Genomic DNA, 15,134 nt, shown 5'->3' with positions numbered 1-15,134 from the left:
AGGAGGAGCCAGGAAAGGGCTGGAGAGGGGGGCTCCTCCGGGATGGGGCCGCGGCGCTCCAGTGTAAGTGCCACGAGCCCCTCCAGGAGGGACAGGAACTCCCAGGGTTTGGCAAACATTTGTAAAGGCTCCGGCTGGCACCGGCATTCGGCTCTGTCCCCTCCAGCCCTGAGAGCCCCTGCAACCCAGGCCCTACTCGGGAAGCCTCAGATCCCCCTGGCCTCAGCAGGTGCCCAGAGATGCCCATGGTGCAGGAGGACAGGGTGCCTTGAGGACCCCCTCGCCCACCCCAGCGGCTGGGTCCGTTTGGGGCATGAGCCCCCCGGCTGGGCAGAGCGTTTCCTCGAGTGCTGCCTGGGTACTTGAGCTGCCCCATCTCTCCGGCCACACCAGGGCTGCGTGTTGAGGCGTTGCAGGATGCCAAGGGCGAGGAAGGAGATGTGCTGCCCTGCGCAGGGCTGCTGGGGCTCATTGCCCCAGGGTTCGTGGGCGAGGGTGAGAAAGGGCCAAATCTGGGGTTGAAACCTGCCAGCAGCAGAGGAGAGGAAAGAGCATCCTCGGGGCTCCCAGGGCTAAGGGACGACGCAGCCCACCCAGCCGTCGGGTGATGGCAGAGCTTGCTGAGCGATGGGCGCAGCGAGCACCCATCAGCGCCGGTGCAGCCACACCGGGTCCCCTGCACGCCAGCGTCACCCCATGTCCTGCCTGTCCCCGCAGCCACCTGCCACCCTGAGAGCCGGTCCCCTGCCCGGCATCCCTGGGCAGGCTGCTCTGCAGCAGGGGACGTTCACTTGGGTCCATGGCGGAACAGTGCCCGGCCTTGGAGCCGCCGTGGCCCACGGACAGCGGGCGCAGGGGGTTGGGGGTGCTGTGCCCCCCTTGCCACCCCCTCCACTGCTGTGTCCCTGCTCGGAGCCCGTGCGGGAGGCTCGTTGCACGCGCAGGGAACGCGGGCACCGGCGCTTGCTCTTGGCTGTGCTATGTTCAAGGTGGGGTGCCGCTCCGCTCCCCGAGCCCGTTGTTGTCATCGTATGGACTGTAGTTTATTTTCCAAAGGAGATTTTATTAAATGATCCATGTTTGAGACCCATTGCGAGTGTGTGGTGTGGGGCCGGGCGGGCCTGCTCGCTCTGCCACGTCAGTCGCGGTGCCCGTGCGGGGGGCCCTGGCCTTGGGGTGCTACTCCACCAGCTGCCTGGGCCTCTGCGCAGTGTCCAGAGCTCTCCTAATCCCAGAAATTGTGGATTTTTTAGCTCCTCAGACTCATGCATGGGCATTTCCCAAAACGTCTAAGATATCAAGGCGGGTGGGTGCAGGCAGCTCTGCCTCCCAACAGGGTTTGCACCCCAGCCCTGAAGCGGTACCCACCTCCTGCCCACCTAATCTCTCGCCTCCGGGGCCGGGTGCTTCGCACCTCGCTCGGCGCTCAGATAAGAGCTATCTGAGCCCGGGTGCTCCTGCAGCCCCGCATTGTTTCGGCGGGACTGAATGTCTTGGGTCCCCTCCCGGCCCAGCTCTTTGATCACACTTGGCCCCGCAGTGCTGATACCATCTCGGCTCCTCAGGGTGGGTTTCGGCAGCGCCAGGAGGTCGGCTGTAATTGTGCAGCCCTGTGCTGGACGTCGCAGTCACTGCTGGTTGCTCAGGGGACCAGGTCACACTGCTGGCCAAGGGCACCCGGGGTCCCTGCTCGCATCTGGGGGTGCCGGGATCCGACGCTGCTGGAGGCTGGCGCTGCCCTGTGCTCCCAGGGCCGTGGAACGAGGCTCAGCCCCAGCACCCAGGTTGCTCCTGGAAGCTGCTAAAAGTACCACAGGGAGATGATCCATAGCCCCTCTGGGGGTTGTTAGGCTGGAAAAGGTGCTGGCATTTCCCTGCCATGGAGGAAAGGGAGAGCTGGGGAGAAGAACTGCGAGTTGGTCCGTGGCCACATGGCTGCTACTGAGCCCGGGCCGCGGTGAAGATGCTGCTGGGGCCGCACATCTGGGCCAGGCTGGGCTTTCATCTCAGCCTGGGCTCGCGCGCTACAAGCAGCCCCGCTGCATCCTCCCAGCTAAGCCCCCTGCTTAATCCTCACTGAACAAAACAGCTACACGGAGCCAGGGGTGCCGAGCGGAGGGAGGTCCCCATCTGCGATGCCGGGAGCAGCCAAGTGCTCTGCTCCGTGGCTGCAAGGAGCCGGGGGCAAGATGTGGGGTGCGGGGGCAAAGGGGGCTGCTCTCGCCTAACGCGGGGAGTGCAGGCGAGCGGGGCCCAGCTCCGCTCCTGGGTTTCACACCTCAGGTCTGTGCTCACGGCTGGTGAAGCAGGACCTGCCAGGCTGTGCCCCCAGGCCAGGGCTGCAAAGGAGACTCTCAGTCCCCATCTCCCATGGTCGCCCAGGCCCATGCGGCTGCTGCTGAGCTGACTGGATGGAACTTAGGGTTTGCTCCCACAGATGAGGATTTGGAGGCTGAGACCACCAGGCTGAGCCTTGTCAGATGGCCCAGGAGTGAAGTTTTTCGGTCATGGACCCAGCTCAGTCCTTCCCATTGCTGCTGCCCACCTCAGCCCCCAGCCCAGCATGTGCGGGCTGCAGCATATTCGATCAAGGATATTAGGCCTTAATCTCAAGGGCCTCCAGCAGAGCCCTCCGACAGCTTCTGTCTCAGCTGCTACAGGAGAGAAGGGGTTTGCAGTGAATAAAACATCTCTGGCCGCCCAGCAGCATCTTCTGCTACGCAGCCATGATAGACTGGTACAACCCAGCAAATGGGAGAGAGACTAATCCACGTGGGTGCCCCCATCCTGCCACCCAAGGTGGGCAGGACATGGGCACTGCTCTCTGCTCCCCTTTTCCTAGCTGGATTCCACTGCTGTCCCGCTTGGGAGAGCTCGGCCTGCCACAGGGTGCTGTGGCGATACAGGATGGGGACGGGAGACCAGGGCAGCCGGCCCGCGTGGAAACACTGCAGAGCAGCATCCTCCCACCTCCGTACCAGGCCAGCACCAGGAGCATCTCCCCAGAGAGGAGGCAGCGGGATGGCTGGGAGCCGTCGAGCCAGCGTCCCGCACAAAAGTGAGACCCATTGAAATGGATGGGGGGTAACGAGGGGGACAAGGCGGCGGGGGCGGGGGCGGCAAGACACCCCACTGACTCGCTCCACATCCCCCAGCGAAACCCATCAGGGCCCACAATGGGCCGGGCTCCTACAAAGAGGCAGTTCAAAGTCAACGTCTCCCCTTCGCCTCCGCCTGTATATGAAAGGGAGCTGGAATGCGTTTGAGGGTGCGATGGCTCAGCCCGCTTCCTGGGGGGATGGAGAGAAAGAGCAGGTCGCCGAAGGAGGAGGGGGGCCTGGCCAGGAACAATAAATCAAAGGCCAAGGGGGAGTTGCTGCCCGGCTGAAGGGGCTTCTAAAACCGTCGCAGCCCCAGCTGGAGCTCGGCAGGAGCAGGGCTTGATCGCTGCCCATTGGAGTCCCGCGGTGACACTTCCTCTGCCCGCGGGCTCGGGGCAGCTCGGCCACCGCTCCAGAGAGGGGCTGCGCTCCAGCCCGGCACCCTGGGCACCACTGCCCGGCACCCTGGGCACCACTGCCCTCCTCTGCCCCGTGCCCCGTGCCGCGGGCAGGGGCCAGGGGCCTCCGGAGTTGCCCACCCCGCGCAGCTGCTTTTCTGCAGCCTCCAGGTCTTCCAAGAGCGTATTCCAAAGGGCTGTCCCCCCTGCCTTTGCTAGAGCAGCGACTGCACTCAGGGGTGTCAGATGCACGGGCAGCCCAGCAAACAGCCAGCAATATCATCCAGGAATGAAGAAGTGGCTTCAAACTCCACCTTATCCTGTTGTCCCCTTTTCCTTGCCCCCCCACCCCATCCTTGCCAACCACCCTTTGTAAAATTCATTGCAATGGGTGTTCTCTCGCCTTAACCCCAACACATCACCAAAGGACAGACACACATGTCCACGGCTGCCCAAAGGCAGAGGGGTGCCCAGCCGCGTTCCGAAAGGGCACTGCACACGTCCATGGGGGCACTGCACATGTCCATGACAGCCAGCGCAGGGTGCTCGGCCTGCACGAGCGCAGCCCTCCCCGGAGCCAGCCGCAGCCCCCGGCTCCGCAGCCTCCACCCAGAGCGATTGTTTCAGAAATCAGTGACAAAGCGCCTTCCTTTCAGGCCCAGCCAGGAGCACTATCCAAAACACAAAGACCAGGGGTGGGGGCATCTTCCATCCTATCTCCTCGGCATATCTCCGGAGTGTGAGACTGCAGCAGGCTAAACAACAGCTCCCAGTAATCCGGGTTAATAAACAGGGAAAGGTGCTGGCAGCAGGGCCTGCTCCTCGCCCAGGGATTGAGGGGCTGCCCCATGTCTTGTTGAAGGGGGATCATCAGGGCCCTGCCCTGCCGGTGCCCTGCCTGTGCCCTGGCCCCTCCGCAGAGCAGCCGCCGTGGGGTGGCAGTGCCCAGGAGGTGCCGCGGCTGCAGGACCGGCCGCCTGCCAGGAGAGTCCTGGAAAGTCCCCGAAACGGGGTGGGGGAGGCGGGAGGGAAATGGGGAAATGCCTTGAGCCCAGGTCTGATAGTTCCATTGTGGAGCAGCGGGGTGAAAGGAAAGCCCTCGAGATAGTGAAAATATCCCGCCTGCTCCATTGTGGAGCAGATGTGGGAGATAGGCAGGATCGGGGCGGGCGGCACTCCCAGCGGCTCGGCCTCCCGCAGCCCCAGGGGCAGCTCTGCAGAGCAGACGCTGCCCACCCAGGTGCAAACCTTCCTCTTGCAGGGGGAGGAAGAGGAAACCAACCGTGGGAGAGCGCAAGGGAGCTGGGGGCTCCATCTGTCCTGGCAGCAGCCTTGGAAGTGCTCCGAAGCCAGGCATTCCGCAGAGCACAAGCCCTCACAGCTTGGCCAGTGCTTCCCTTCTTCCCGCAGACAGGGCAGAAGGGGTGGGCGGGTGCTGGGAAAGCACCTCCAGAGCACCAAGGCACCAGCATCCTGGTCCCTGCTCATCCTTGGGGCTTGTCCTCAGTCCTGCTGCTGAGGGGCTGCCTGCAGCCCTAGGCAAGGCCCCCATCCCCGTGGGCATGTTCCAGCTTAGCTCAGGCCACTGTCACCATCCCCCCAAAGTGTTCCCCCTACCTGCCATTTTCCAGCCCTCCCTGAGACCCTATAGCAGGAAGCTCCCCTAGGGAGAAGAGGCTGAGGGGCACATTGCCTATGGAGACGTTACCTTCCCCCTTCCCAATCACCCCTTAAGCTGTGCATGGGGGACAGTGAGCCCTGGCCATGCCACTTTGCTGCTTGCTGCTGTTTGCTGCTGTTTGCTGCTTGGGTGCTGGCCCTTGGCATGTGGGTGCCCCCAGTGCAATCACTTGCCAGGGTTTATCACCCTGCTTAGGTGGGATTTGGGCCTTCTTTCCATGGCTCCCACGGGCAAGGATCCCAGGGCACCATAAATCACCTACCCACTCTGCTTTATTTCCCCTGTGGATGGGCACCCCTGCAGCTGGGCCGTGGGTGCCCCCTCCTCATCCCTCCCTCCCCCCACCCCGGGAAAAGGGGGATCAAGTTCATGCCCGACCCACTGGTGCGGCCGCAACGCCGGGGCCAATGGGGCCGGGGCCCATTTCCATACGGTTCGGCCCGGCCCGGCCCGGCCCCCGCCGCCTTCAGTGCCCCGGCGGCGCCGCAGCATGGAAGCACCGTCGGGTGAGCTGCGCCCGGCCTGAGCGCCGCGGCCGCATGGAGCCTTGAGGGCGCGGGCACCATGTTCAGCCCGGACGGGGGGCTGCCGGCCGCCCCTTTCGGCCTGCTGCCCGACGGCGGCCCGCCCTTCTCCCGCGGCGCCTACGACGGCGCCCCCGCGCAGCAGCTCTTCTTCCCCTTCGCCGCCGAGCCCGACGGCGGCCGCGACGCGGCGTCCGCGGCGCCCCGCGCGTGGCTGCCCGCGGGCGCGGGGCCGGCGGCCAAGGCGGAGGCCCGTCCGGGCCGGCCCTGCCGCCAGGGCTCCCCCGAGGGCCGCGCCGCGCCGCCCGCCGCGCCCTGCTGCGGCCCCGCTCCCGGTCCCGGCCCCGCGTGGGCGGCCCCGCCGTGGGGCGGCCCCGCGCCGCCCGCCGCCCTGCCCGGGCCGCCCTTCGCCGCGGCCGCCGCCGCCGCCGCCTTCCCCGCCGGCCACGGGCTCTGCCCCGCCGCCCTGCAGCAGGGAGCCAGCGGCCTCCCCAGCCTGGGCTCCAGCGGCAGCTCCAGCGGCGCCGCCAGCGAGGGCGGACAGTCCAGCGACAGCGGCGACGAGGTGAGGGACCCGCCACGCCGGCCCCGGCGCTGCCCCCCGACGGCGCGGGCACTGCGGCCGCCCCGGGGTCGCTTGTCGCGGCCGGGCCGGCCCCGACGGTGCCCCCGTTGCCGCGGACGCTCCTGGGTGACGCCGCAGCTTCTGCCGTCGGGTGCGGAGCAGGGCGCGCTGCGCTCGGTGCTGCCGGCGCCGTCGGGGCCGGGCGGGCCCGGCGGAGCCGCCTCGCGCAGGGCAGCGGGGCCCGGGAGCCGCTGCTGGGGCAGGGAGGCAGGTGGGAGCCCGGACCCCGCGCTCGGGTGGGAGGCCCGGCGGGAGCCGCGCAGAGGGGTCAGGGCTGCGGGATCGTCTCGCCGCACCTGATCCAGGAGCTGCCAGAGCCGCCTCCAACCTGCGCGGCTGGGAAACGGTGGCACGATTTTTCTTCTTCTTCTCTTTCTCTCTTTATATATATATATATATATATATTTCGATTTTTTGCAAGCTTTTTTTTTTTTTTTTTCTACCATCGGCGGGTCTGTTGGTTTTACGTGGATTTGCTGCAGCCTGGGTGCCTAAGAGAATTAGGGAGCGCTCGCACCCCCGGGGACAAACCGTGGCTGCCCGCGGCTCTGCAGAGCCGTGCGCGGCTCTGTGCGGGGGTCGGGCCCGGCCGGGGGCTCGGGGTGCGCTCGGGGTGTCGGGGGTGATGTCCATGCACACTCGTGCGAGGGGAGGCCACACGTCCTGCCACGAGTGCGAGGGCTGCACGATGCACTGCAGCAGCAGCTCCAAACTATAACACAGAGAGGAAATGAAGAGCTTAGGTGAAGGGCCTGGTTGTTGCACAGATCTGGTTAAAACCCCGCTCAGAGCACCTCGTATTTGCATCATTTCTTTATCTGAGTCATTTTGCCTGCCCTTAGCCTCAGCAGGGAAGGGGGCTGTGCCATGGGAGATGGGTGTTTGTGTCCTCCCTGGCTGGCTGAGCCTCATGGTGTGTGTCCCAGAGTGTGATGGAGGAGAAATGCTGGGGACATCAGCAAATAAACTGCAGGCTGTATCTGCGTTGCCCTGAGCAGGGGCAGGGTCTGAATTCAGGGGCAGAAGTTCTCCCTGGCACCTGCAGGGCAGAGGAGAGCTGGAGATGCTTCCCATGTCCTGCACTAGCACCAGCCGTCCCGGTGAACGAGATTGGCCATGGGTCCCAATGAGCTGCAGCCAGGCCAGTTACTGACAGGGTTTTCCACAAGTTTCTACTGTGGAGCAAGGTGGGATGGAGGTGCTTTGGGATCCAGAGACCTTTGCTGAGGGGCTGGATAAAAACACCTGGCCCTGTGGCCCATGGTGGTAGCAACTGGCTGGTGCGAGCACTGTCAGTGTGAGCACCACCACCGTGAGCACCCTGCTCCCACAGCCCTGCTGCCCAGGCAGGTCCTGGTGCACGGACCGGAGCCCTCTTTTTCCGAGCCTCAGGCCATAGAGGTGCAAGGTCTCTGCTCTCACTTGGCTTCTTCCCCCTCCCCAGGATGCGCCAACCTCAGAAGAGCTGGAGCAGTTTGCCAAGGACCTCAAGCACAAGCGCATCATGCTGGGCTTCACGCAGGCTGACGTGGGGCTGGCTCTCGGCACCCTCTATGGTAAGCACCGTGCTCCCCATGCCCTGTGCCCCGCATCATGGCCGGGAGGACTTCCCTAGAGCTGGAAGGATTTGAGCCTGGTGAGAGCAGCAATAAACTGCTTAAAATAGCCACAGCTGCTTTTCGAAGGGTGTTTCAGTGCTTTGCATCCTGCTGAAGCAGCAGGAAGAAGGTGCTCAGCAGATCTTTGTGCCAGAGGACAGGGCTCCTGGGGGGCCAGTGGGGAGGTGTGGGGAGGACCAAGCTCAGAGATAAGGAGCTGCAGTAACCAGGGCCCCTGTCTCGCCTGCGCAGGGAAGATGTTCAGCCAGACAACCATCTGCCGCTTCGAAGCCCTCCAGCTCAGCTTCAAGAACATGTGCAAGCTGAAGCCGCTGCTGCAGCGCTGGCTCAACGAGGCGGAGAACACGGACAACATGCAGGAGGTGCGGGGCCAGAGCCGCCTGCCCGTCCTGGGCTGGGGGGCTATGCACGGGCCGAGGAACAGGCGAGCTGCAGTTCCTCCTGCCTTGAAAGAAGGTGGCTTTGGGCAAGTCCCAGCTTGCCAAGCTGTGGAGGGGGACCCGTATCTGCCGGTGACCAGGTGATGCCCTGTGCGAGGCTGGCAGGGGAGGAGAAGGGCCTTCCTTTGAGGGAAGTGAGACGGAATTCCCAGCATGTGTCCCTTGCGAAAGCTTTGGTAGCTCCCTTGGAGCAGCCGAGTATTGCTGGAGCCTCCAATGGCAGGGAGTGGCAGGACATCGGGCATGGCCCTGGGCATGGTGGGATGAAGCTTGAGAGCAAAGTCTTCTACTGAATCTCCTGCATCTCCCCTGGAAAGCAGTTGCTGTGAAGGACAGGATTGTGCTGACAGACATTCCAGGGACCTGAGGGTGTCCCATCCCTCCCTGGGCTTTTGCATGCCTCTCCGGAGGCTGGGAGGGTGCTGCCAGCCCTGGCTGCCCATGACTGAGTGCTGAGGCCTCTCTTTCCCTTTTCCAGATGTGCAATGCAGAGCAAGTGTTGGCTCAAGCCCGGAAGAGAAAACGCAGGACCAGCATTGAGACCAACGTCAAGGGCACGCTGGAGAGCTTCTTCCGCAAGTGTGTGAAGCCCAGTCCCCAGGAGATCTCCCAGATCGCCGAGGATCTCAACCTGGACAAAGACGTAGGTTTGGCAGCGTCCGGAGGGCAGGGGGCACTCGGGAGTTGGGCAGCGGTGGTTCCTTGGCACCCCCTTCAGGCTGGAGAAATGTTTTCTTTTGGATTGGAAACCATCCTCCCTCTGCAGCACAGGGGTAGCTCACCGCGGGGCGTTCACTTTCTTGCAAGGGCGAGGACATGGGGGGCGGAGGGCAGCGCAGCCGCATGTGGCCACCCTGGCATTGGTGAGAGACGGGGATAGGGAAGTTCCTACCTGCCATCGTCTCTCTTTGCATCAGTCTGTCCACCTGGATTCGTTCTCCATAAGGGTCTGGGTCACCTGGCACGTGCTGCTGCTAGAAGCAGGGGATGGAGAAGGGTCTGAGGGGCAGGCAGGTCCCACTGGGCAGTGGGACGGGGCTGGGTGTCTCCTGGCTGGTCTGTGCTGAGCCGGGCAGGAGCAGGGTGGGCATAGAGCTGTGCTGGAGGTCAGGATGCCCTGGGGCTCTGCAGATCCCACCGTCAGGAGGGCTTTCCTGCCTCCAGCCTGGAGCTGGAGCTTGCTGTGCTCACGGCCCCTCGTTCCTGCAGGTTGTCCGGGTCTGGTTCTGCAACCGGCGCCAGAAAGGCAAGCGGCTGCTGCTGCCCTTTGGCAACGAGGCGGAAGGGGTGATGTATGACATGAACCAGTCGCTGGTGTCTGCCGGCCTGCCCATCCCGGTGACGTCCCAGGGCTACAGCCTCGCTCCGTCCCCTCCGGTCTACATGCCGCCCTTCCACAAGGCCGAGATGTTCCCTCCAGCTCTGCAACCCGGGCTCTCCATGAGTAACAGCAGCCACTGAACCAGGGGCTGCGGGGGCAGTTTGGGGGCCGGGGAAGGCGCTCCCGGCAGCTCCGCTGGTTTCCCCGGAGGCAGCTTCCTCCCCTGGGCCCGGAAAGGCGCGTGGCTCTGGTGCCAGCCCGAGAGCCTGGGGGCGGGCAGCTGTTTTCTGGCTATTTGGTGCCCAAGGGGCAGAGGAAGGGCCGGGAGCAGGGCGCAGAGGTGGTTCCTGCCCTTCCCAGTTGCTCCTAGCCCTTCCCAGCTCAGGTGAATTGCTGGTCCCAGCGCTCCCTCCTGCCTCTCCCTGGGGGGACAACTGCTCCTTCCTCACCGCGACCTCCCTGCCTGGCCGTGCCCAGGGCGCTGAGCGGAGCCACCTGGGCCCGTTCCCAGCTGGGCTGAGCTGCTCTCCTGCATGAACCGTGCAAGAAGCATTTTAAATTTGGGGTTTAAGAGGGTGGGGGTGGGCAGGGTTTTATTTTTATTTCTCTTTTTTTCTTCTTCTTGTAATTTTGGTTGTATTTCTAGTTTTTAAAAAGCAAAACTCCTTCTTAGCGATCTCCTAGCTCCCCAGCTGCCCTTTCCCTGCCACGCAGAGCAGGGCCACGGACACCTGGGATGGGGGACCCCCCGAAAGGCTCCCCCCATTCTCCTGGGCCTGGGGGACAAGGAGGTGGCAGAGGGGTAGGGTGTCCTCCCCAGCTCGGGTGCCCCATGTCCCTCTGTCCCTGGGACCTGTTTCACTTGCCAGCCAGAGTGCGTCCCCCCCAATCCTGCCTGTCCCCAGGGGAAGGGGCTGAGCCCGGGCCCGCAGTGAGGCCACCACTGTCCTGCCGTGTCACTAGCGCCCCTGCCTTTGAGCTTGCTGTAGTTAATGATTTTTTCCCCCACTTCCCTTAATCATATTCCCTCTGGCAATGAAATAAATCTCAGTTCTTTGGGGCATGGGAGCAAGTCGGCCCTTTCCTTGCCCCCGTGCTGCAAAGCGGCGGCGGGAGGCAGCGGTCCAGAGCCCGGGTTTCCTCTTTCCCCGTTTCCCCTCTTTTCCACCACCTGTTGCACTTGCAAGTCAAGTTGGGGGGCACCCAGATGGTTTCCTCTCTGCTGGTGTGTTTTAGTGGCCACATGGACCTGGAAAAAAATGGAGAGAGAGGATGCAGGTGGGCATCCATCGGCGTCTGGACAGAGACTTGCAGGATGCAGCTTGTCACGGCTGTGTCCTCCCTAGGACACAGGGTCTGAAGATGAAGGGTCACCTGCCAGCCTGTTTTTAAATTGCCTTTCCATCTCCATAATCATTTTGGGGAGGAGGGAAGTTCATCGAGGTCTTTTCCCTCCTGAACAAGCTGATGATTTGCACACGCTGGAGGGGATGACAGAGCTTCTCAGTGCAGCCTGGCCTGCACCTCTCTGTCCACAGCAGCACACACGAGTCCCCGTGGGGTTTTTTCCTGGAACAGAAATGCCCGAAGCTGTCATGCTCCTTGCCCTGCAAAGCCCCATTTTTCTTGGCAGCCCCTACATTGTGCCCCTGCACGCTGCCCAGCCGGGGTGGCCGTGTCCAGCTGTGCCCGCGAGCAGGAAGGGCGCAGACCTTGCCCGGAGACGGGGTGATGCTGAGGCCGGGGCAGGCAGGAGGCACCGGCTGCACGGCGGGTGCCATGTGTCCCTGCTGCTGCGCAGGTGTCCCCACGAGTTGCTGGCCAGGGTGAGGGGAAACCTCCGGTTCCAGGAGTGGGGTGGGCTTGGGAGCACCCGTGGGTGCCTGGTACGGCCTGGCGCTGTGTTGTCCACTGGAAGGAGAGAGCAGCCGGGGTGATGGCTCCCAGCAGGGCTCCTTGGTGCATGGGCTGCCGTCCCCCAGCCCTGCTCCTGCACGGGTGCAGAGGCCTTGGGCTGTCCCTGGACCTGAAGCGAGGCCAAATAAAAAGTCATTAAGGGCATGGAGGAGCAGAGGCCCCTGGCAAGCCAGGCACGGGGGTGCCCTGCACCAAGCATGGCAGCGGCTGAGCATTCGGGTCCCCGCGCCAGGTGCTGTCGCCACCCTCACATCTGCCCCCTGCTCAGCCACCTCTGGCCAGGACAGGTGTTTCCTGGAGGCCCCCTGTGCCCACGGCGCAGGGTGTGTGTGAGGCAGGGCACCCACGGGGCAGGATGTGGCACAGGGTGTGTATGCGGTGCAGGGGGTGTGGGTGGCACAGAGCACCCGCCGTGCAGGGTGCCCGCGGTGCAGCGGGTGCCAGGCGTGTGCAGTGCAGAGGGTGCAGGGTGCCCATGGTGCGGGACCTGTGCGGTGCCCGGGATGTGCATGGCACTGGGTGCAATGGGTGGCACAGGGTGCCAAGCGCATGCAGTGCTGAGCGTGTGCAGGGTGCCCTCAGGGCAGGATGTGTGCGGCACGGGCTGTGGGTGGCACGGGGTGCCACAGTGCAGGATGCACGTGGCGCGACGTGTGTGTGGCACAGGGGCTGTGGGTGGCACGGGGTGCTCTGGGCACCCATGGTGCAGGGTATAGATGCAGCCCAATGCAGGACATGTGTGTGTGCACTGGGATGTCCGCGTGTGGCGTGGGGTGACACCGGCCTCGACGGCTTCCTGCCGGAGCAGCGTGCACCAAAGGGGAGCGAGAAACCGCAGCCGTCTCTCTCTGACTTGCCGCGCACTGAGCAGGCCGTGATTGTGAGAGCATCCGGTGTCCTGCCCGCTCGCCGCCTCTGCTCTGCCCACATCCTCCCCAGCGCAGCGGCGCCCGCGACGAGGCCGCTGGGGCGGCCCTGGCAGGGGCTGCCGGCACCGAGGACGCGTGCGGGGGTGCGGGAGCCTGCCCTGCCCGGCTGCGTGGGGCTGAGCACCCCTGCAAGGACGGGCTGCCTCGGCCGCAGCTCAAGGCCTCTCTCACGGGCCCTTTCCTGCCCAGCACAAGGTGTTGGGGAGCCACAGAGCGGTTACAGCCTGGGGGAGCCTTGGCCCATTCCTCACACCGTCCCCACCGGGGCCTCGGGCCAGCCCGGGTCCCAGGCGGCAGGCAGAGCCTCTGGAGCACATGATTTATTTCCAAAGCTCCTTTCTGTGATCCCCAACACTGTGACGAGGTAGGTGAGGACGGGGCTGGGCTGGGGCATAGTCACATTTTGCAATAACTCAGCTCACACTCCGTTGCTCAAGATCTCGCTATGTGGCAATAGTAGGGCTGGGATGGGAGGCCAGGGCTCCTGGGGCCCGTCGTGACCTGGTTCACAGGAGGGTGCCCCACTCTTCCCCACATCTGTGTTGTCTCCATGCTGACTGTCCTCAGCACGTGCCAGCCCCGTGCTAGGCTTTGAACCAGCTCTCCAGGTCAGGATACACGTGACCCTGGCGCAGGCTGGCGTACTTGGTGCAAATCATACAGATGCGCTCCCTCCAGTCCACGTAGAGCTTCACGCTGTACCTCTTCTGCCACGCAAAGAACTGCCGGTACCGACTGGCATTCATGGTCTTCAGGAAGGTGGCCAGCTCTGCCAGGGACTGAAAGTCGTCCACGTGGATGAAAGAGTCTGCAGGAACAAACTGCTCGTAGTTGGCCCGGGGTGGGCCAAGCACCACCGGCACAGTTCCAGCCATCAGGGAGTTCCTCCAGACCTTCTCGGTGATGTAGTCCCGGTGGATGGAGTTCTCAAAGGCAAGGTAGAACTTGGACTTGGACGTGGTTGGCAGGAGGCAGTCCTTGCAAAGTGGCTTTTTGTTTGCCTTCCCGTATATGTCCACATGGAGGTACCTGGAGAGGTTTCTGTAGACCGCTGCTCTTTTCTGAGACCTGTGATAATTGCTGATGACCCAGGTCACCAAGCTGGTCTTATTGGGGATGTTCACCATTGCTGACCGGTTGGGCACAAGCTTGCCATAGGGCATGAAGATGTCTGAGTCTTGTCTGTAGGTCATGACCCAGTTGAAGGTTTGTTTCCATCCTGCTAAAGCTTTAGTGTTTGTGGGGGACTCCAAGGAGACCCACAGCCAGTTCTGCCCAGGAGGCTTCTCCTTTGGGAGCTTGTCCCTGTTCTTCTGGAGAGTGTCATGGTGGAACACCACCACGTCTGCCAGGCTGAACAGCCTGCGATCCATGGTGAGCCAGCAGTCCATGATGTTGTAGAGGTCTCTGCAGACATCCGTGCTGATGTTTGGAGCCTGCTTGGAGGGCCATTCCCAGACCAGGATCATCAGAGGCTTAGTGTGCCTGGGGGCTCTACTGAAGATGTCAGACAAGTTAAGAACGTACTTGAGGTTCCAGAGCATGGTTATGAATAACCCAATGGTGATTAGCACCTTCACGCTGGGCAGGCTCCGGGGTGGCCATGTCAACATTGATGCTTGGGGTGTTTTGGGCATGCTGGTGGGTTGCTGGCTGGGCTGTTCGTCACCTCCTTGCAACCCAAGACCCCACACCTGTAGCACAGAGGAGTCGCCAAGAGAGGACATCAGCTCAGCTTGCTTGGCAGGAGCCAGGCTGCACACAGGGCCCAGCAGGTGGGGAGCAGGAAGGTGCCAGGGTTGGAGGGGATGGAGAAAGGGGTCCTCTGTGGTTCCCCCAAAACTAAAATCCTGCTGAGGGGTCTCAAAGCCAGCAATGATGGAGAGGACATGCAATCCCTGGAGACTGCATGCACCAAGTGGACATGCACTGTGACAGGGAGATAAAGGAGGGGCAAAAAGGGGCTTCCAGGCTGGCTACCAGGATGGACACCCCAGGCCCAGCAGGACTCACCCGACCTCCTCCACCAGTTCCTGCTGCCACCAAAGTCAGTTTTGCACCCTGTGGCCGAGGCCGCCGCTGGGTGCTCAGGGTATGCAAGGGAGCAGTGCGACAAGCGGGGCCCAACCCTCCTGCCCAGGCACTTTGCATCGCGTTGTTGCACAGAGCAGACAGGCAGGAACCGCTGGGAGCCACCCAACACCCCACCGTGAGGGGCTGGCCCCGCTCCTCATCACACGGGAGGGTGATGGTACTTGCTTTCCTCGGTACTTGCTCCCTGCCTCAGTTTTCCCCAGACGGGAATAGCCCTGCTCCGGCACCCTCACGTGCCTGGGACAGCAGCGCTGCCGGTCTTGCTGCAGCGAAGCAGAGGGAGAAGAGCAGAGCAGCTGGTGCCACCCCGCCGGCTCGTGGCACCCGCGCGCCCCTCTGCTCGCACGGCCACAGTCCCCACGCGCCCTCAGCTAGGGCTGTTGCTTTCTGGCATGGGTCCAGCGTGCTCATTCAAATGGGGAGCAGCCCCACGGAGGCAGCTCGGCCCCGACGGCGCTGAGCGGGCCAGGCTGAGCCCATCCAGC

The 15,134-nt window shown here is 63.5% G+C and overlaps 2 protein-coding genes across 3 annotated transcripts; one reads left to right on the top strand and one right to left on the bottom strand.

Moving 5' to 3' along the window:
• The first annotated feature begins 5,744 nt into the window (after positions 1–5,744).
• LOC104573533 (POU domain, class 5, transcription factor 3) lies at positions 5,745–9,860 on the top strand. 2 transcript variants are annotated; one of them, XM_088528050.1, is made up of 5 exons: positions 5,745–6,269; positions 7,774–7,885; positions 8,180–8,310; positions 8,867–9,031; positions 9,598–9,860. In XM_088528050.1, exons 1-5 carry the CDS (start codon positions 5,745–5,747, stop codon positions 9,847–9,849), a joined length of 1,185 nt encoding a protein of 394 aa, XP_088384176.1. In that variant the 3' UTR covers positions 9,850–9,860. The 2 variants fall into 2 exon arrangements, with proteins under 2 accessions (XP_088384176.1, XP_088384177.1); XM_088528051.1 differs by having other exon boundaries at positions 8,867–9,035; positions 9,598–9,695.
• A 3,264-nt stretch (positions 9,861–13,124) lies between these two features.
• Positions 13,125–14,174, bottom strand: FUT7 (fucosyltransferase 7). Its single transcript, XM_010220737.2, has one exon. The coding sequence runs from the start codon at positions 14,166–14,168 to the stop codon at positions 13,140–13,142; it is 1,029 nt and encodes a 342-aa protein (XP_010219039.2). The 5' UTR covers positions 14,169–14,174; the 3' UTR covers positions 13,125–13,139.
• Positions 14,175–15,134: the final 960 nt, after the last annotated feature.

The sequence above is a fragment of the Tinamus guttatus genome, unplaced genomic scaffold (assembly GCF_059628265.1).
Source record: "Tinamus guttatus ecotype Peru unplaced genomic scaffold, ASM5962826v1 Tinamus_guttatus_pri_ptg000297l, whole genome shotgun sequence".
NCBI lineage: Eukaryota > Metazoa > Chordata > Aves > Tinamiformes > Tinamidae > Tinamus > Tinamus guttatus.
This window is presented reverse-complemented; position numbering and strand designations above follow the sequence as displayed.